General features: G+C 35.6%; 3 protein-coding genes and 1 pseudogene across 3 annotated transcripts in view; 1 reads left to right on the top strand and 3 right to left on the bottom strand.

Moving 5' to 3' along the window:
• The window catches only part of LOC107864374 (ABC transporter C family member 10), a gene marked incomplete in the record, with an annotated part of 10,416 nt that extends 9,332 nt beyond the window's left edge, over positions 1–1,084 (top strand). The window contains 2 exon segments of the mRNA XM_047414317.1: positions 145–384; positions 741–1,084. Coding sequence (XP_047270273.1) covers positions 145–384; positions 741–865 — 365 coding nt within the window.
• A 5,339-nt stretch (positions 1,085–6,423) lies between these two features.
• LOC107844215 lies at positions 6,424–7,527 on the bottom strand (annotated as a pseudogene).
• Positions 7,528–13,824: 6,297 nt separating this feature from the next.
• LOC107843409 lies at positions 13,825–14,766 on the bottom strand. Its single transcript, XM_016688027.2, has one exon. The coding sequence runs from the start codon at positions 14,764–14,766 to the stop codon at positions 13,825–13,827; it is 942 nt and encodes a 313-aa protein (XP_016543513.2).
• A 6,353-nt stretch (positions 14,767–21,119) lies between these two features.
• On the bottom strand, positions 21,120–22,801 carry LOC107841920. Its single transcript, XM_047414315.1, has one exon. It carries the CDS (start codon positions 22,575–22,577, stop codon positions 21,657–21,659), a length of 921 nt encoding a protein of 306 aa, XP_047270271.1. The 5' UTR covers positions 22,578–22,801; the 3' UTR covers positions 21,120–21,656.
• Positions 22,802–22,804: the final 3 nt, after the last annotated feature.

Genomic DNA, 22,804 nt, shown 5'->3' with positions numbered 1-22,804 from the left:
CATGATGATAACTCAACTCCTCAGCTCGAACTCTTCAAAAATGTCACCGTGTGCATGTCAGGTCCTCTTGACACGGGTGCAACGACACTTTTGGAGATTCCGAGCAACATTGGAAAATTATACTAACAATCAATAGTACTACAGTGGCACAAGATGGATCAAATTGGAGCATGGGACAAAGACAATTATTTTGTCTTGGAAGAGCATTGTTGAAAAGAAGAAAAATATTAGTGCTTGATGAAGCAACAGCATCAATTGACAATGCAACAGATTCAATAATCCAAAAAACAATAAGGACAGAATTTGAAGATTGCACAGTGATCACAGTAGCTCACAGAATCCCAACAGTGATGGATTGCACTATGGTTCTTGCTATAAGTGATGGTGAGATTCAAGTAAATACCATATTTCATTAAGGGCGTGTTTGGTACAACGAAAATATTTTCTATTTATTTTACGAAAAATGTTTTCTAGAAAATATCGGTTCGCTTGGACATGTCAAAACAACGTTTGGTTATCATAAGACTGATTTTTTGAAAAAATTCTTAAAAATGAGTTTCAGATTCGCAATGCGGTTTTGATCGGTGATTTTTTTCACTCACGAACCAAATTTTAGATAACGTCTTCAATAAAAAAATAACTTCAATCATATCAAACACACTTAATTCACTAAAAATGTGGTATAATTTCTAGTGAATTTACATGAAATGCTAAATTACATTTTAATTTTATTTTTACAGGGAAGCTGGTAGAGTATGATAAGCCAATGAAACTTATGAATAAGGAAAGTTCATTATTTGGGCAGCTTGTTGATGAATATTGGTCACGTTCTCAAAATGCTGACATACAAATTAATTCAATATGAAGAAGTATTTAAGCCATATATATATATAATTAGTGCTTATATGGGGTGTTATTTTTTTGATGTTACCAATTAATACTTACTAGATATCAATCTACATATAGCTTTAATTTTTATTAAGATTTGGTAAAACAATAAGAGTTGTTACAGTTTAATTAGTCATTGTAATTATGTAATACCTATGATTTAAGTTATATATGTTTGATAGTGAAAAATTATTTAGATTATCAATGCAATTTAACTTTTTATATAAAGTTATTATACATTTTTTTTATACTTTCAGAACAATTTAGCTTGTTATATCACATTATAATTCTAACTTTATGTTTTGCATCGAAAATTTACATTATTGATATTCTTACTTCATAAGCTAGAAATATGACAACTTTTTCGTGAAAAAAATTTGTTAAAATCAATTGTGAAATAATAATGAAAAAATAGTCTAAAACACCCCAAATCTTTATTCAAAATCTCAACTACATTTTCAAATTTCACGGGGGTCTATCTCTCCCTCCTGCGAAAAATTGTTTGCTTACTAAATGTTGAGATGGAAAAGAAGGTGGAGTTCACTCTCTTTGAGAAAGTGAGGATAAAAAAAATATTAAAACTTATTTTTTAATATATTTGTTTTCACACACATAAATAAATTAACTATTAGTAATATTTTTAATTTTTATTTTCTATCTTCTTCCCCAACATAACCTGATCTCACCACCACTCCTATCTTGTCGCCGTTATTGTTGCCACCGCCAACCACCATTTTCATTGGATTCAATACCACATGTCCATTCTTCTCCACCTTCCTCCATTTTCTTCCCTATATATAACCCTCTCACCCTTTTCGCGTCTCCCTTTGCGTTTCCCATTGCCCGGCCATTTCCCTCGGAATCTTGTCCAAATTTCAAGAGTTCAGAATCAAACATAAAAATCAAGAATTTTCAAGACAACATTGCATTATTACCCACTTCAATTCAAGTCAAAACTCCACCTCTAATTCAAATCGGTGGTCTCATCTCACCCACCACTACCACAACCACCCCATTATCAACTTATACAAGAAAAGATTTAACCTTTAAAAATCACAAACTAGCAACTATAGCTATGCCTTTGTCCTAAACAAGTTTGAATCGGCTACATGAATCTCCACTTCATCATATAAGCTCATTTCATATTATCATTGTACTGCAAGATAAAGACAACCTAAAATTTATCCCCAACTAAATCACTAATAGATCTCACAGGATATTTTTCTTTCATTGTGTCCTATTTTTAGCAAAGTCTAACATTACACCAAGGATTTGTAGGTCTTTGAAGACAACTTCCTTTCATGTAATTTTTGGTCTATCCTATCCACTTTTGTTAACCTTCACTTACCAAACCTTTACACCTATCAACCGGTGCATCTGCAGGTCGACACGTATAGAACTAGCTAGCTATGATAACAACAATAACATATTCAGTGTATTCCCACATAGTGGGATCTGAGGAGGGTAAAGTGTACGAAGACGATACCACTATCTCAGGTGAGGCTGTTTCCGATAGACAGAACTAGCTTGCTAATCTCAATAAATTAAATGACACAAACCATGGAAAACATGGTCCTTCAAGTACTGGATGAGCTCTTGTTAATTACCATAGCAACATGCATTTTTGTTCGACCAACCATGACAAATCGCTTTCCTTTATGCTTCTCTTTCCATTTTCACATGTTTTCATGGATTTAAAAATTCTCAGCACCATACTTCCTACAACAGCCACTAGAATCAGCATGACAAAATGGCTATACGATCAAAATATTAAAATGCTTAACAAGTCTGATTTTACTAAATTTACAACCGTGCAAATATGGCAACAGGCAAAAAACGTTATAACCCACCAAACTCTTGCTCATATGTAGTGCACTTTTAACTAGAAAAATAAGGTATAATCATATAACTACAATGTAAACCTTGAGGACTCAGGCTGCTAAAGGCTCTATTGCCACTCATGAATGTTATCATGATGTAAACATTGTATATTAATGTAATCATATATTGTTGTATATTAGTGTAATTACATAGATTTGATTTAGTAGTTAAAGAGAATAATAGTGACTTTAGTAAGAGCAGATTTGGTGGGATAGAATAGCGGATTTAGAGGGATAGAAAAGCTGATCTTTAGCGATAGGAAAACGGATCTTTAGGGATGTAATCATTGAATATTTTCTATTTAATGACAAGACTTTCAATATTGAGAGGTATTCAGTAGAAAATTGACATGGTATCAGAGCCTTCTCTTGGCTGTCTTGTTTCATAGAGTTCATTAGTTGTTTCTTTCAAAATTTATTTTAAAAATTTCGGTTTTTGTTGATTGTTCCTCGACAATTAACACCTAAGACTTTGATCTTGGTCATTTTGGTTGTTCTTTTTGAGTTAGTGTTTCTAGTTTTCATAATTATGAGTTCAATTTTTCGTCATGGGAATTTCAGTTTCAGTTATTTGTCACCGGAAAAGAACTATGGGGCCATATAGATGGAGCCGATCCTGCTCCTACTAATCCTACAAAGTTAAGGTGAATGGAATATTAAAGATGCTCGGGTGATGACATGGATTTTAGGGTCAATTGACCCTCTTATTGTTTCTAATCTCAGGCCTTACAAGACAGCTAAGGCCATATAGGATTATTTATAAAAAGTTTACAACCAAGATAATAGTGCCCGACGCTTTCACTTAGAGTATGAAATTGCTAATTACTCTCAAGGAGGTCTTTCTATTCAGGATTATTATTCTAGATTTCAAAACTTATGGGCTGAATTTGCAGATATTGTTTATGCCAAAATACCTTCCGAATCTCTCTCTGTAATTCAGCAAGTTCATGAGCAAAGCAAGCGCGATTAATTTTTGATGAAGTTACGCTCTGAGTTTGATGTCACACAAAATGCTTTCAGAAGAGGAAATGATGTCGCTGTTGCATTTGCTGCTCAAGGTAAAGGTATGAGTAGTGATATGAATAGAACTCAATGCTACAATTGCAAGGAATATGGCCATATTGCTAGAAATTGTGGCAAGAAGTTCTGTAATTATTGTAAACAATAAGGATACATTATCAAAGAGTGTCCCACACGCCCTTAGAATCGTAAGATAAATAATTTTCATGCAGCAATAAATGGTTCCACTCTTGAGAACTCATCGTCAGGACCTTCAGGACAAGTTCTTACTCCTGAAATGGTACAACAAATGATCGTATTTGCCTTTTCAGCATTGGGATTACAAGATATTGATGTTAAATCTAATTTTTGGATTGTTGATTCTAGTGCTTCCAATCATATGACCAACTCAACAAGCATGCAAAAAAATGTTCGTAAGTATCAAGGTTCATCACAAATACAGGTTGCTAATGGCAGTAATTTACCCATTACCAAGGTTGGGGATATTGCTCCAACTTTCAAGAATGTTTTCGTTTCACTGAAGCTCTCAACTAGTCTTATTTCAGTTGGACAATTGGTTGATGACAATTGTGATGAAATTTTTTTTCTTAATGGTTGTCTTATGCAGGATCAAGTGTCAGGGACGATAATTGCGAAGGGACCTAAAGTTGGAAGATTGTTTCCTATACAATTTTCCATTCCTCCTGTTATATCTTTTGCTTGTACTTCTAAGGCTAATAAGACTGAGCTCTGGCATAAGCGTCTAGGACATCCAAATTCTGTTGTGTTGTCTCATTTATCAATTTCTGGTTTATTAGGAAGTAAAAATCAATTTCCCCCTGCTTCATTTGATTGTTCTACTTGTAAATTAGGCAAAAGTAAAATTCTTCCTTTTCCTAATTTGGGTAGTCGTGCTACAAAGTGTTTTGATGTTGTTCATAGTGATGTTTGGGGTATTTCACCAATTGTTTCTCATGCTCAGTTCAAGTATTTTGTGACATTCATAGATGATTATAGTCGATTTACGTGGGTGTATTTTCTTCGTACCAAATCTGAAGTATTTTCCATGTTCAAGATATTTTTGCATTACATTGAGACTCAATTTTCTACTTGTATCAAATTATTAAGATCTGATTCTGGTGGAGAATATATGTCAAATGAATTCAAAAAATTTTTGCTTGACAAAGGAATTATCTCACAATGCTCTTGTCCATATACACCACAACAAAATGGGGTCGCTGAGCGTAAAAATCATCATCTTTTAGATGTCACTCGTACTTTATTGATTGAGTCCTCTGTCCCATCTAAATATTGGGTTGAAGCTTTGTCAACTGTTGTCTATTTAATTAACAGGCTACCGTCTAAAGTGTTAAATCTTGAGTCTCCATATTTTCGTCTTTATCACAAAAATCCAAGCTATGATAATTTTCATACATTTGGTTGTATTTGTTTTGTGCATCTTTCTCCTTCTCAGCGTAATAAACTTTCTGTTCAGTTTACTAAATGTGTTTTTATGGGTTATAGTACTTCACAAAAAGGTTTTCTCTGTTATGATCCATGTTCTAATAAATTTCATGTTTCTAGAAATGTTGTTTTCTTTGAGAATCAGTATTTTTTTTCTACTCATGTTGAGTCATCTCATGCTTCTCTTCTTCTTCCTACTTTTGAAGATTTGTCATCTTCTTCTAAGAGGTTCAAACCCGGATTTGTGTACGAACGTCGGTGGCCAATTTACCCCTCCTGATATTGATCCGCCACCTGAAACTGTACCATAACTAGAATCTGAGAATTCTTCAAGGCCTGCTCCTCTTGAGCCCACTCGACAATCTACGAGAGTATCTCGTACTCCTAATTGGTATGGCTTTTCATCTACATTATCCACCATTTCTGTTCCAACTTATTACTCACAAGCTTCTAAGCATGAATGTTGGCAGAAGGCAATAGAGGAAGAACTTTTGGCTCTCAAAGAAAATGATACATGAGATATTGTTTCATGTCCTTCAAATGTCCATCTAATTGGATGTAAATGAATTTATTCAATTAAATTTCATTCTGATGGAACTCTTGATTGGTACAAAACTTGGTTGGTTGTTCTTGGTAACAAGCAGGAGTATGGTGTGAACTATGAAGAGACTTTTACACCGGTAGCAAAAATGACGACGGTGAGAACTATTGTTGCCATTGCTGCTTCACAAAATTGGACTCTTCATCAAATGGATGTCAAAATCTTCAACAGAGGCTGAATATCGAGCAATGTCTAATGCTTGCTCCGAAATTGTGTGGCTTCGTGGACTACTTGCTGAGATTGAATTTCCTCAATCTAATCCTACTCCTCTCCATGCTAGCAATACAAGTGCTATTCAGATTGCTACTAATCCGGTTTATCATGAGCGGACCAAACACATCGAAGTGGACTGTCATTATATACGAGAAGCTGTAGATAAAGGTGTCATTACTCTTCCGCACGTGTCCAGTGATCTTCAAATAGCTGATGCATTTACAAAATCAATGGCACGACAACGACATCAGTTTCTCGTCGGCAAATTGATGCTTCTTGATCTACCAGCATCAATTTGAGGGGGGATGTTAGCATGATGTAAATATTGTATATTAATGTAATCATATATTGTTGTATATTAGTGTAATTGCATAGATTTGATTTAGAGTTAAAGAGAATAATAGTGACTTTAGTAAGAGCAGATTTGGTGGGATAATATAGCGGATTTAGAGGGATAGAAAAGCTGATCTTTAGGATAGGAAAACGGATCTTTAGGGATGTAATCATTGAATATTTTCTATTTAATGACAAGACTCTGAATATTGAGATATTCAGCAGAAACTTGACAGTGAAGATGTCGCTTCAAGTGTGTTGGATCGCGTATTCCCCACTGGACTGATACGAACTGCAAACTTGAAATCAACTGCTAATGACTCTAACCCTTTCTCTTGCATGCCCAAATATAACCCGAAGCACTGGACTGCATTTTGCTGATCCCTCTCGCAATGAGCTGACAGGAAAAACCCCTGCCTACCCAAACGAAAAGCCTGCGAATAGACTCTACCATCAGGACAGAGACTAGCACACTCATCTCTTGTCAAATCTAGGTAAATAACACACTGCTGATGAGGTGTTTCGAAGTGGAGAGCTTTAATCGGTCTGAATTAATTATTAAAAAGAGCATCCAAGACTAGCTTTGAAGCAAGCTCAGGGTCAAAGTCATTGCACGTCATGATTTGCTTCAGCTTCCTGCATGTCATACATGGAAATCGAATGACGTAACAAAGGTGTGAGGTCCATACTTTCCGTCGTTCCTCGAGGCTTGGATAATGCATATGAGCCCATTTCACTGCAAAGTCATGCACATCATCCTCTGAAGCAATATGAAGATTATCACTCGACAGAACGACCTCAATTCCCCAAAGAGGTAACCTCAATACCTCTTCTTGGAACCTGAAAGATTCAAGGAAAAGTAATTATTGCAAATGAAGATGATGCTTTTCTCAAACTATCTAGTTCTCATGTGGTAATCAATCAAGACAATGAAATGAAGAAAAAATAATTTGAAAATTTGCCAATGAGTAACAATTGATTAAAGTACACTGATATGTAACAATGTCTACATAGAGTTACTCACCTAGTTATGTTCCTGTACCGTCGAGCAAGAAACTGTTTTGCAGCATCTGTTAATGGCCAAACTGCATTAGCCATTGATTCATTGAAAGGAATACTCAAATAGACCAATGCTGATTCAGTCGTCATGTTTAGCTTCTGCAGAAAGAGGCTGCAGTATCTCATGCATGACTCAACCTCGAATTTGTTAGCGGCCATCAGCACATAAAGTACCTCAGTAGGTGTTGTAGCTGATAATTTATTAGTATACATGAATTTTAAGAGGTCCATGTGAAAGTTACACTTGTAAGGATTAATTCATTCACATATTTCTTTTCATGCAGAAATAAAAATAGTTGATTTAGAAAAGTTGAGTCTAAAGTAGTACATAAAACAGTTATAAATAGGAAATAAAAAGGAAAACAAATGTACGAGAATAAGAAAAAAATCAGAACCAACGGGTTAATATATATACTAATTAATAAAAGATAGAAACTTAACCTAATTTGCTCGCTCATTTGAACAATCCAAACTAAATATAACAAAATGAAACTTTTTATTTAAGATGATCAGAAAAAAAAATATGTGTAGAGTTGAATATCATTTTTATGTATTTTAACAGGGAAAAGGGTCAAATATACCCTCTACTTTCATTAATTAGCTAATTTTGCCCTTGATTAAACTATGAGACTATTTATACGCTTATTGTCAACAAACTTGTCAAATATACCCTTCAATTTAACAATTTCTCTTTATCTTACCAAAATTGCCCTTTTAAAATTGAAATTACCTCCTCCACCTTTCAATAGACCCAATTAGTTAATTTAATCTCCAGATAACACCCAAATTTCATCAATTCGATGTAGTTCTTATGAAAAATTCTGGAATAGTTAGGATTTTTTCTGTCGATAGAAGGTAAAGTGGGAATTGGAATAGTGCCAACAGATTTGGAGGTGATTTGGTGATGGAAGGACAGGATTGTAACTACTGGCAACGTTAAGGGAAGAATCAAAGCATTTATGAAAGCGAATTATATCTTTCATTTTCTTCAGAGTTTGTTCATGGCGGATAAATATTTTGGCGTTAAAGTTGTTCCATCGTGAGAAGGGGACTTCAGTCCCAGGCCAGTGGTTGCATGTGTGGTGGAGCTGGTGGTGAGAATTGAACCCATTTCACTCTGTCTTTTGCTAGAAGAAGATGGAGATAGAGGCATAGTGGAGCCGTTTTTCAAAAATGTGGAAAATCAGCACCTACGGGTCCTGCTCTTATGTGAGCATTAATTTAACTTCATATGCCAATCTGGATGAGAATTAATTTTGAGTCATTTCTTTAAAAATTATGCTTTTTTGTTCAAAGTGAAACCACTTTAAACTTTTGTGTCTCTTTGATACAATGGTATCTATGAAGTTAATTTATTGGACGATATTTCAATTCTCTTTCTTGATTCTTGCAGCCATGGAAGACCAATTTAATCTGAGTTTTTCACCTTCACTAGTGCCACTAATTTGATTTTATTTTGTTTGAGTTTTTCCTGTGGATTGTGAGTGAATTTTTTGTGGATTATAGGTCTGATTAAATTGGAATCCATTTGTAATGGATAATATTAATTTTAAAAGGGCAATTTTGGTAATATAAGAGATACCCTTGTATATTTGACAAGTTTGCTGACAGAGAGAGTACAAATAAACCCATAATTTAATAAAGGGTAAAGTTAGTCAATTAATAAAAATAGAGGGATATATTTGACACTTTTCCCTTTTAAGAAAAATGTTTATAAATTTTCTTGTATAGTGCCATAGGAATATAATGCACTCTCCTTTCTTCAGTGTGAAGTTTTTATTTCAATACCTTAAATTACTATTAATTTTAATTCTTTAGTAAAAGTCCTCTATAATCACTAGAAAAATAAATCTTATTTTCAAGCTATTAAGTTTTTAGTTAAAGACAGTAAAAGTTTCTTTGATATTTTAGAAATTTCAACTAAACTACTTTAAGTTTATTTTTGAGAACATTAAATAATGTGTTGTGTTGCAACAATTGGATAAAGTTCTATCAACTTGAAAGAACCTCTCTCGAGTTATATAATAAGATACTAAATCTTTGCATATAGAACGATAAACAATAAAAATTTCAGGAGATACTAGTTATACAACGACAACAATCAACCCAGTATATTCCCACCAAGTTGGGTATTGGGAGCGTAGAATGTACGCAATTCATACCACTATCTCTAAAGAAGTAGAAAGGCTGTTTCCGATAATATTTTCGGATTCACCATTTTTTTTTGGTGGCCTTTGACTTTTAGGGACCTAGTGCACATGCTTTAGTGGCTTTAACCTCGAGCTACCCTGGGAGAGGGGTTGGGGTTGAATCTGTGTGACATGCAATAGTACCCTAGAACCGGACATGCATTGACAATATTAGTTTTGTTAGAGTTGTGACCTGAATTTTGTTGGTTCGGCCTTGAAAGTTTTGTAGTGTGATTCATGTTTGTGATTTTATTAGAATGGGGTCTGTGGTGATAGCATATGGACCTTTATGTTTTTGGGCCTAGGACCTATTTGTACGCACGTACTATATAAGTACGATTTAGTGGGTTATTTTCATTATTCAAAAAATTCAGTCTTTTCCACATTGTACTCTCTATCCATTACAGCGAAACCTCCTCTGCCTCTGCCCTTGGCTTTTCATGTAAATCCGTATGTTGTTCTTGTTTTCTGTTACTTGTGGTTTGCTTATTCTGTTCGAATCATAACAGGTTTTATCCTTGATTCAAGCAAATGTAGTGAAATGAACTAAATCTTTCACACAAGAAAGTATCAGACAAATTAGTACTTACCCGAAACATGGATTCGTATAGTTACATGTTGTTCCTTCGACTCTTTCATTCTATTTGAGAACAACTAAGCAAAAAGACAAATAGTTGTAAAAGAAAAAAGAAAGTAACAGGGAAGGCCTGATTAAGAAAAAATTTAATTTTAGTAAGAATTAACTATCCCACCTTTTTAAATAATTGTCTCTTAGCTGCCAAAATGTCAGAACTGATGATATGTAAAGTTATCACGTGAATGAGTTTTGAGGAATCATTACTTTCAGAAGCTTCATTATATTATATATCACCTATAAAATGCATCAAGCTTGTCTGAAAAAAACTTGATAAATAACCAATGACCCCATAACAAATTAAAATGCAGTCATCATCAATAAAGATTTGTCTTTCCAATCATGCATGTGGAGATTATACTTAGAAATTTCCCAATATCAGAAATTATCTAATCTCTCTCATCAGATACTTTGATAAATAGGATTTTATGAAAAGAGTTAGAATCTCTAATGACTGATAGGTTTGAAGTAGAAGGAACGAAAAGGTCCATTATAGGTACCACAGAAATTTATGATTATCACATTGCCAGAAGACGATTCCTCAAACTTTCCTACTGCTTCATTTTTCCCCTTGTCATCGGCAAGCTAAGACAATCATCCCTTTGTAGAACACTACAGTTTACTTCCAGGTCCTGGTCCTTATGTTGCATGACGATGTTTGCATCTGATAAGTGAGATAAGTAAGTATACAGAAGGGAATGGGAATTAAAAAGAAAAGTCAAGTAATTACTAGTGTAGAATTCCCAAATATATATACGACTAAAAAAGGGGCCCAAGACCAACTGACACTGACGCGTGGACAGGGAGCCCAAAACGGGGATGGACCTGGCTCTGATATCAGCTCAAGAGGAGAGGATTACCCAATTCCATATAAGCAAACCACCAGTTCATTCCCCAACCAATGTAGAACTTTTTACCCACTCTAACATATCGTACGCAGCCTTACCTTGCATTTCTGCCAGAGCTGTTTCCAAGGCTTGAACCCGTGACCTCTTGGCCACATGGCAGCAACTTTACTAGTTACTCAACCGGCCACAAACTTTTGAAAATCAATTCTTTTCCATCAGCCACAAAATTAAGTACACTTTCAACATCTAAAAACTATAGCATCTGCAATAAAACTTATCCAACAAGATCAATTAAGTGTTTAATAGTTTGATATCAGAATCTAATATCTCAGAATCACTAATGAATGATAGGTTTGGAATAGAAGGGAAAAAAAGTCTATTGTAGGTAAGTGAATAGGTACCTGACAAGTGAAAGAGATAAGCATACAAAAGGGAACAAAATATATAGGAAGAGTCCGTCAAGTAATTAATAGTGTATGACTCCCAAATATTACTACTGTAACTCTAAACTAGTTGAATTTAGCTATATGAATTCTTTACATCGTTTCCACTCTATTTGGATTTGTAAACTACCTTTTTTCGTCCATTAACCAAAAAGAAATTCTCCTGTGAAAAAAAACGCCTTTATGATAAACAGTGGGATATCCAATTCCAGATATATGTATAACACAGAAACCAAAAATCTGTGGACAAAAACATGTTAAAATCTAATGCTAATTTTTTATGTAAAAAGCAACCATTTTGTGATTTATTCTCTTCTTAACTCCCAAAATCTTTACCAAAAAATGAAAAATAAAAATTAGCAAGAAAAGCAAACCATTTCCTCTTGTGTCTATTTCTTCTCGCTTGCGCTTGCCTTTCTGGTCCCAATCTACTCCTCCATTGCCTGGTTTTGCCCGGTCCGGTACACAATCTCTATCTTCAACAACCCATCTGAGTAGGCGCTATTGTTGAAAGCAAAACTGAAGTCAGATTGGGCATCCGAACCATCCTCTGAGAAGTTGCTATATTCACTCCCCATAGAGCTGTCCGAATTCATTATTGAAGGATTAAGCAATATAGTTTTCTGACAAAAAAAATTTATATAAAACTGAACCAGGTAAAAGAAAATGCCTGAGTGTGTGATATTACGTTGGGAACATGGGGGCTTTATACACGAAATTTACAATGAGGAAAAACCAGGTGATTAAGATTCCGAATACACTGTGGGTTATGGATAACTGGTTTCTCAGAAAAACACGAAACTTGCTTTGCTGTTTTTTTGTTTGCATGCCAAATCGGTTACGTTCATTTGTGATTATCATGACAGGTTTCTATCTCTTGTAACGAGGGAGGGAAAAAACAAACAAAAGCTCACTAAACATGTGTTCTTCCATGCATGCACATTGACACTTCTTTTCTTGTTTTCTTCTGTGTTGCTGGAATGCATCTTGCAAAGGCTCTGCATTGCTACAACTCTCTAATTATTATTGAATCTTTCAAATAGTTACTTTGCTTTCTGCAAAGGAAGTTCTTCATAGCTCATTGCATATGGTATCTCATGCCGACCTAGGGATGGGGGGTCGATTATTCCATCTTCTACCCACAAAAGATAATAGTTATGCAGGTTTTAAAGTCGTAGTAATTTTATATACGAATAACTTATTTCTGTTGTATAACTTGTATAGATGTGAATAACTTGCTTCTTTAGTAGCTATGAGACGACCCCTGAGTTTTTGTATGGTTCTTTACATTTACTACTTTTGATCATCTATGTTTTTGGAAAATTTTACAGCCTCCTAGGCACTTTGTTGTGAACTAATTCCATATAACTCGTGCAAATTAATGCTTTAGGAAAACACTATTTGCTCATCCTATATTAGTTTTAAACACGCTAACGAGAATTCAGCATATGGTCGTCTCAGGTTCCAAATTAATATTACTCTATATTACCAATCGCCTGAAATTAAACTCAGGAATCTACCAAACACAGAGCTTCAAGAACCAAAAACTAACATGTGATGCCTCTGATTTTGGGGGTGGGGGCAAGCGGAATTGACATGCTTTTCGATTGTCAAATTTCTGAAAATGAGGTGCACATACATGACATCTTAACCAGGACCGATATTGGACTGGGTGATAAAAATGATTAGTGTTACGAGGTATAACTAAAATTCATATGGTACACCCACTTTTCGAGCTCGATGTGGCACAACTCACAAGAAAAATCTGTGCGAGCTCAGGCCCAAAGTGGACAATGCATGTCATGATCTTGGATTGTGGCATAACATGTTAATATGATTAGAAGCATCCACATTCTCCTTTTATCAAGATAATGAAAAAGATGCACAAATTAAAGGGGCTATTAATATTTTGTACCAACATCTATGGTAAAATGCAACTCTAGAACTAAATATTTTACCTTAAAAAACCACAAAATCAGCTACAACAACTATAACGATGTCCCAAATAAGCTGAAGTAGGCTATATGATCCCCACTTCTTTATTTAAGTTTATGACATATCATTTTCCTACTAAATAAAACAAAAGTGAAAAATAAGCTAGAATATGTCCTCGGCATTGATACAAAGGATTTGTAGGTCTTTCATGATGACTTCCTTTCATGTCATTTTAGGTCTCCAGCTGTCCATTTTTGCGAACTTTCACTTACCTTAGTTTCACACAGATAGACCAGTGCATCTGCAGGTCGACACAGAACTAGCTAATCTCCATAAGATTACACAAACTCTGGAGAAGATGTTCCTTCGTCGAGTACTGGATGAGTTCTTATTGCCATAGCAACAGGCATTTTGCTTTTACCAACCATAACACTTCCCAAAACCTCACCCTCCTCTGCTGCTCTTTCCATGTCACATCTTTTCTTGAACTTAAAAATTCCCAGCACCATCCATCCTACAAGAGCCACCGATGCCACACCAAATAACCCGATAACAAAACCTTTAGCCACAAAAACCCAAATACTCCTCTTCTTCCTTGCCTCTTGAGGTAACACTATAGTGAAATGACCATAATTTCTTGTGTAACATAAGTTGGGAAACCTCATTTCACTAAATGAAACATTTCCATTTTCATCAAACATTGCACACTTTGTCTTTGTTATTCTTCCCTTGACCATCTCAGTTAAATTATTGAACTCGACCGATATAGGTTGTCCCATTGGTCTAAGATCAAGTTTTGTAAGACTTGTAATGGTGCTAATATTTGATGGCGCATCATAAACCATGAAACCAATAACAGAAGTCAAGAGATAGTAACCTGATATGTTGAAGTAATGAGAAGACAAGTTTCCCAAATCATAGTACGCAATGTTGATTCTTTCAACATAGGGCACTGGAATAGTTCTCGGATGAATTGAAAATCCACTAAAGTTTGCACCTTTTTCCCACAATGTCTTGCTTTGCAACCTCACTAATGAGAGTTTCATTCCTGCTAGACTTGAAGGAACACTAGCATTGTAAAAAGATCCCGTATGTTGATCAACCGAACTCTTGAAAGCATGTTCACGAAGTATAACTTCTAATGATTTTATAAGGCTGTTATTATTAGAACATTGAACAAGAAGAAAGAGATTCAAAATGAGGAATAAAAGAAGTATGTACAGGTTCTGCACAAAATTTGATCTCCTTGGCGGCCATTGTGATCCTTTCTTGGGTTCCATTGAATATGGGCAACTCTTTGGTCTGCCTTACTTTCCAACGGTATGAAGGACTTTGAGAAATGGCTGAAATTGAGGAAGAAAGAAGAGTTGAAGGTGGAAAGCTTTTTGCTCTTTTGGAGTATAAGTAGGGGTGTAAGCAAGTGTATGATGATGAAATGGGGTGAAAATCGTGGAAACTCAGGGTGGTTCAAATTACAAGAAAACAAAGAGTTTTGCTCTTTTGTTTTTATTTTAAGTAAGTTACAGCTACTTGTTTTAGTTTTTTTTTTTTTTTTTCAAGTTACAGCTACTTGTTTTAGTTTGTGATGTTCACTCCTGATTTTCATGACATTTCCTTGTCTTGTACAAGAGGAAAAAAACAAATGCAAACACAAAATCGGTTCTTCAAATTGATACCTTTTTTTTTTTTTGTTATTTTCTTCTTTGCGTTGTTGAAGGAGAGTCTTAGGGTAACTGGTAAAGCTTCTGTCATGTGACCAGGAGGTCACGGGTTCAAGCCTTGAAAATAGTCTCCGGTAGAAATGCAAAGTAAGGCTATATACTATACACCCTTGTGGTCGGGCCCCTTGCGCATAGCGGGAGCTCTAGTGCACCGATCTGCCTTTTATTTTCTGCTTTATGTTGTTGGAGTACGCAGTGCAAAGACTCTGTATTGCTCCAACGCTCTAGTGATTTGATCAATTCGTATCTAATTTATCAAAAATAATAATTTCATGACTCTTCGCTTTATGCGAAGGAAGTTCTAATAGCTCATTGCATATTCTGCATCTGCTGTCTAACGCTTTGCTGGTTCCTACTCTTCTTCCAGTTTTCCTCTTGTTAAAAGTTATGGTAGCTATAATGTGAGAGAAAACATTTTGCGCTGGCTACGTCGGGTTGGATTGTGTGTATACACTGAGTTTTTGTATGGTTCCTTACATTTACTATTCATGATCACCTATATCTTTTAGAGATGTTAATAGGCACTTGAAGTTCATTAGTACAATTACACTTTTTAATAAGGAAAGAAATGTAGTCGAATGAATTGAATCTTTCACACAAGAAAGTACCCATCAAAATCAGTACTTACTCGATGCATAGATGTGTATTGTTAGGTCCTGTTGCTCCCACTTTTTCAAGTCATTTGAGAACTACTAGGTAAAAAAACAAAAAAGAGTATTATATTTAGGATGATTCACATTACAAAATAATCGGCTCTTAGCTGCCAGAACGAGAGAATTGATATTTAAAGTTAAGAACCGAAGGGAGTTTGAGCATCCGTTTTTGTTGATGAATATCATTATCAAAAGCTTCATCATAGCCTATATATAAAATGCATCAAACTTGTCTGAGAAACATTGACAAATAAGGAGAAAAAAGAGAATCGCAGCAGTTATATCTGAAAAGAAAATGCAATAAAAAGCCCTATATCCATAAATGTCTTTCGCATAACAACTACTACATAATTCAACTGTAAACTAGTTGAATTTAGCTATATGAATGCTTTGCATCACTTCCTCCACTTCATTTGGACTCATAAACTGCCTTTTTCATCCGTTAACCAAAAAGAAATTCCCTCGTGAAAAAACCGCCTTTACCTTTAAGCCAAATGGGATATCGAATACAAGATACACATATGTATGGCATAGGAACCAAAAATCTATGGACTAAAAGAAGTTGAAAAACAATTCATTTTATTTATTGGTTTCTTCTCTCCTACAACAAAAAATCTATGGTGAAAAAAGTTTTTCCTTTTTTTCAATCGTGAAAACAATCCAAGGTATAAAGGCGTTAAACCTTAATGCAGAATCAGAAAGCTAATCATTTTCTTTCTTGATATCTCTTCTATTAAAAGCAAAAATCTATGTGAAAAAAAGAAGAAGATAGATTTGTTTCTGTAATGAAATGATAATAGAAAACCAAAACTCTAAAGATTTTTTTAAAAATAGAGTTTTTTTAAAAAATGCAACCATTTCCTGATTTATTTTTCTATCCAAACACCAAAACATAACCAAAAATGAAAAAAAGATTAGTATAATTTTCGATAAGAGGGAGCTGCTCAGATGGTAAGCACCGCCTGATGTTATGAGTTCGGTCCCCAAGGGAGCAAAAAAGGTGGAAGCTCCTAGGTGAGGGTAAAAAAAAGTATAATTTTCCAAATTTAAAATTAAGAAATCAAACCATTGCCTCTCTTACGCTTGCGTTTCCAGCTGATACTAAAACCCTCATCCGCTATTAGCATGCTCATAATATCTCTATTATCAACACCTGATCCTAGTAGTTTTCGTCACTGAAAGTGAACCCCAAGTTGGGTTGGGTTGGGTACCCAACCATTAGAGTTACTCGAGTCCTTTTTTATTTTGGAAGGGGAAATGGGTAGGGGATTACAACGTGGGAATCTAATCCTCACCAACAATGTGAGAGTTCAAGTAGCCAGCCAACTGAACGACTAAGCTACTAAGATTCCCCGAGGTACTCGAACCATTATCAAAAAGTGAGGAATCTAATCCTGAGTTCATGTAGCCAACCAACCGAACTACTAAGCTACTAGGATTCCCCGAAGTCCTCGAATCCATTATCAAAAAGTGGGGAATCTAATCCTCACCAATAATGTGAGAGTTAAGGTAGCCAACCAACTGAACTACTAAGCTACTAAGATTCCCTGATGTACTCGAACCATTATCAAAAAGTGAGGAATCTAATCCTCACCAACAATGTGAGAGTTCATGTAGCTAATCAACTGAACTACTAAGCTACTAAGATTGCCCGAAGTACTCGAATCCATTATCAAAAAGTGGGAATTTAATCTTCACCAACAATGTGAAAGTTCATGTAACCAACCAACTGAACTACTAAGCTACTAAGATTCCCCGGGGTACTCGCATCCATTATCAAAAAGTGGGAATCTAATCTTCACCAACAATGTGAGAGTTCAAGTACCAACTGAACTACTAATTAAGCTACTAAGATTCCCCAAGTTACTTGCATCCATTAACAAAATGTGGGGAATCTAATCTTCACGAACAAGTGAGAGTTCAGGTAGCCAACCAACTGAACTACTAAGCTACTAAGATTCCCCGAGGTACTCAAATCCATTATCAAAAAGTAGAGTTTGTTCACCAAAAGTTTAAAAAATGAAGAGAAACACAAATGAGAAAACAAGGAAGATGGGTGGATTTTTTGTCATGACCCAACCCGGAACCCTGGCTGCGACGAGCATCCCGAACCACGAAGGCCCGAGAGACCCCCTTAGCCCGCCCAATTAGTAATATTTTTTTGCTCTGGGCCCAAATCCTCACGGCTTTAAAATGTATCACTAGGGAGTAAGGCTTCCTTACTTATATACCAAGCATTTGCCGATGTGGGACTCCTTCTCCTAAGTTGGGGTATTACATTTTTATACAATCAGGAGAAGTCCCAATTTGAAAAACCAGATAAAGATTGAGAAAACAATGTGGGCACTCAAAACTTGTTTGGCAAATATTTGTTGTTATGCTACATCAGTTACAAAGTACTTGTTTTTACTCAAAATTTGTTCTTATTCCAATTGATACCTTTTTTGTTGTTTCCTTCTTTGTGTTGTTGGAGTGCATTCTGCAAACGCTTTGCATTGATGAATTTGTATCGAAATTTTCAAAAATAACAATTTCATGACTCTTTCTTTTGCTGCAAATGAAGTTGTTCATAGCTCATTGTCAATGGATTTTGTATCTGTTGTTCTAAAGCTTTGCTGGTTTCCGTTCTTCTTCCAAGTGTCACTCTTAACGGGCGCTTGGCCATGAAAATCAAATATTCCATAGAGGGGATGATGTAGGCGGGTCTAGCAGGATTACCAGATTTTTAGATTGGCGAACTTCTGAATATGACGTGTCGTGGGTTAGCATGATGTAAATATTGTATATATTAATGTAACCATATATTGTTGTACATTAGTGTAATTACATAGATTTAATTTAATAGTTAAAGAAAATAATAGTGAATTTAGTAGAGCAGATTTGGTTGGATATGGTTGGATAGAATAGCGGATTTAAAGGGATAGAAAAACTGATCTTTAGGATAGGAAGACATATCTTTAGGGATGTAATCATTGAATATTTTCTATTTAATGGCAAGACTCGCAATATTGAGAGGCATTCAGCAGAAAATTGACATGGTATCAAAGTCAGGCCCACTCAGTTCATTGTTTTTGATGTTGGGCCCCTGTCTTATATTGTCCACGCTCCAGGTGTCCATCCCTGGGCGTGCGGGGAGTGTTAGAGTCCCACATCGGTGGGTTAACGGGTCCTTAGTCTCCTTATATGGTCTTGGGCAATCCTCTCCTCATGAGCTAGCTTTTGAGGTTAAATTAGGCCCAAGGTCAAAGCTCGGTTGGTTGTTCTTGGTAACAAGCAGGAGTATGGTGTGAACTATGAAGAGACTTTTGCATCGATAGCAAAAATTACGACGATGTGAACTATTATTGCCATTGCTGCTTCACAAAACTGCACTCTTCATCAAATGGTTGTTCTTGATAAGGAGTATGGTGTGAACTATGAAGAGACTTTTGCACCGGTAGCAAAAATGACGACGGTGCGAACTATTATTGTCATTACTGCTTCACAAAATTGGACTCTTCATCAAATGGTTGTTCTTGGTAACAAGCAGGAGTATGGTGTGAACTATGAAGAAACTTTTGCACCGGTAGCAAAAATGACGACGGTGCAAACTATTCAATTATTGCCATTGCTGCTTCACAAAACCGGACTCTTCATCAAATGGTTGTTCTTGGTAACAAGCAGGAATATGGTGTGAACTATGAAGAAACTTTTGCACCGGTAGCAAAAATAACGACAATGCGATATACAATTATTGCCATTGCTACTTCACAAAACTGGACTATTCATCAAATGGATGTCAAAAATGTTTTTCTTCATGGTGATCTCAAAGAGGATATTTATATAAAACCTCCACCAGGTTTGTTCCCATTGCCTACATCAGATGTATGCAAGTTGAAGCGGTCTTTGTAAGGATTAAAACAAGCTCTCAGAGCTTGGTTTGACAAATTTCGGTCTACTTTGCTATAATTCTCTTTTGAGCAGAGCAAATATGACTCATCTTTGTTTCTTCAAAAAACATCCACAGGTTGTGTTCTTCTTTTGGTATATGTAGACGGCATTATTATTACAGGAACTGAGTCTTCATTAATCACTAGCCTGCAACAGCAACTTAAGGATTTTTTTTATATGAAAGATCTTGGTACTCTTACATATTTCTTGGGTTTGGAAGTTCATCGCGATTCATCCGGTGTGTTTCTAAATCAACACAAATATACCCAAGATTTGATTTCTTTGGCAGGTCTTCAGGATTCCTCCTCTGTAGATACTCCATTAGAATTGAATGTAAAGTATCGCTAGGAGGAAAACGATCTTCTTCCTGATCCAACTATATTTCGGCAATTAGTTGGGAGCTTAAATTATCTTACTATTACAAGGCCTGATATCTCTTTCGCAGTTCAACAAGTTAGTCAGTTCATGCACGCTCACCGTCATCTTCATTTGATGGTTGTCCGTAGCATCATTCGATATCTTCGAGGAACATCTAATCGTGGATTATTCTTTCCTAGTAGTTCGCCTATTCGTCTTAATGCTTTTAGTGATTCTGATTGGGTGGGATGTTCTGACACTCGTCGTACGGTTACTGGTTGGTGCATGTTTCTTGGAGAGTTTTTGATATCTTGGAAGATTAAGAAGCAAGACCGCGTGTCAAAATCTTCAACAGAGGCTGAATATCGAGCAATGTCTACCGCTTGCTTCGAGATTGTGTGGCTTCGTGGATTACTTGCTGAGATTGGATTTCCTCAATCTAATCCTACTCCTCTCCATGCTAACAATACAAGTGCTATTCGGATTGCTACTAATCCGGTTTATCATGAGCGGACCAAACACATCGAAGTAGACTGTCATTATATACGAGAAGCTGTAGATAAAGGTGTCATTACTCTTCCGCACGTGTCCAGTGATCTTCAAATAGCTGAAGCATTTACAAAATCAATGGCACGACGACGACATCAGTTTCTAGTCGGCAAATTGATGCTTCTTGATCTACCAGCATCAATTTGAGGGGGATGTTAGCATGATGTAAATATTGTATATATTAATGTAACCATATATTGTTGTATATTAGTGTAATTACATAGATTTGATTTAGTAGTTAAAGAGAATAATAGTGGCTTTAGTAGAGCAGATTTGGTGGGATAGAATAGCGGATTTAGAGGGATAGAAAAGTTGATCTTTAGGGATAGGAAGACAAATCTGTAGGAATGTAATCATTGAATATTTTCTATTTAATGGCAAAACTCTCAATATTGAGAGGCATTCAGCAGAAAATTGACATCGTGTACATGATACCCTAGACTCACATCCGACCGAGAGATAAAAATAAAGAGTTTTATAACACTCTGGAAATCCAACTATACAAGTAGATATTTTTCCTTTAAATGCAATACAACAAGCGCCTACAACAACAATTACACCTCTATCCCAAACAAGTTGGGATTGGCTCTATGAATCCTCACTTTTTCATATAAGTTCATTTCATAACATCATCATTGACTCTATGAATCCTCACTTTTTCATATAAGTTCATATCATAACATCATCATTGTAAATAAAATAAAAGTGAAAACAAGATAAAATCTTTCCTCAAATAATAGATTTCACCGTATCTTTTCTTTCATTGTGGCCTTTCTTTAGCTAAATCTACATTTATACCAAAGATTTGTTGGTCTTTCGAGATAACTTCCCTTCATGTAATTTTAGGTCCACCTGGTCCACATCTGTTAGCCTTCACCAATCTTACTTTTACACCTACCCACCGGTGCATCTGTAAATCGACACAGAACAAGATAGCTAATCTCAGCAAAATGATACAAACTAAGGAAAACGTGGTCCTTCAAGTACTGGATGAGTTCTTGTTACCATAGCAACAGGCATTTTACTTCTACCAACCACAACACTTTCCAAAAACTCACCTTCTTCTGCTTCTCTTTCCATTTCGCATGTTTTCTTGGATTTAAAAATTCCCAGCACCATCCTTCCTACAACGACCACCAACACAACACCAAATAGCCCGATAACAAAACCGATAACCAAAAAAACCCAGATTCTCCTTTTCTTCCTTGTCTCTGAAGGTAACACTATAGTGAAATGACCATGATTTCTTGTGTAACATAAGTTAGGAAACTTCATTTCACTAAGTGAAACTTTTCCATTTTCATCAAACATGGCACACTTCGTTGTTCTTCCCTTGATCATCTCTGTTAAATTCTTGAACTCAATCGATATAGGTTGTCTCGTTGGTCTAAGATCAAGCTTTCTCAGACTCGTGATGGTGCTAATATGTGATGGTGCATCATAAACTATGAAACCAATAACAGAAGTCAAGAGATCGTAACCTGATATGTTGAAGTAATGAGAAGACAAGTTTCCCAAATCATTGTACACAATGTGGATTCTTTTAACATAAGGCACCGGAATAGTTCTTGGAGGAATTGAAAATCCACTGAAGTTTGCACCTTTTTCCCACAATGTCCTGCTTCTTAACCTCACCAATGAGAGTTTCATTCCTGCTAGACTTGAAGGAACACTAGCATTGTATAAAGATCCAGTATGTTGATGAACCAAACTCTTGAAAGCGTGTTCATGAAGAATAACTTCTAATGACTTTGTAAGGCTGTTATTATTAGAACATTGAACAAGAAGAAAGAGTTTCAAGAGGAGGAACAACAGTAGTATATACATGTTCTGCATAAAATTTGATCTACTTGGGCATTGTGATCCATTCTTGGGTTTCATTGAATTTAGGTAACTATTTGGTTTGCTTTACTTTCCAACGGTATGAAGGAAAATGAGCTTGAAAAGTGGCTGAAATTGAGGAAGAAATAATGGTTGGAGGTGGAAAGTCTTTTTCTCTTTTGGACTAAGTAGGCCTATAATCAAAGATGTGATAATGAAGTTGGTGAAAATCGCGGAAGATTGGTCATTAGTTACTCAAATTGGTCACTAGTTTCAATGGTATCTCG

The sequence above is a fragment of the Capsicum annuum genome, chromosome 1 (assembly GCF_002878395.1).
Source record: "Capsicum annuum cultivar UCD-10X-F1 chromosome 1, UCD10Xv1.1, whole genome shotgun sequence".
NCBI lineage: Eukaryota > Viridiplantae > Streptophyta > Magnoliopsida > Solanales > Solanaceae > Capsicum > Capsicum annuum.
Note: the sequence above shows the minus strand (reverse complement) of the source record. Positions and strands in the feature narration are given on the sequence as shown.

What these genes read in the sequence shown, in the direction of transcription:
- LOC107841920 (XM_047414315.1), bottom strand. Translation starts at nt 22,577, where the DNA reads ATGAAACCCAAGAATGGATCACAATGCCCAAGTAGATCAAATTTTATG.
- LOC107843409 (XM_016688027.2), bottom strand. Translation starts at nt 14,766, where the DNA reads ATGGAACCCAAGAAAGGATCACAATGGCCGCCAAGGAGATCAAATTTT.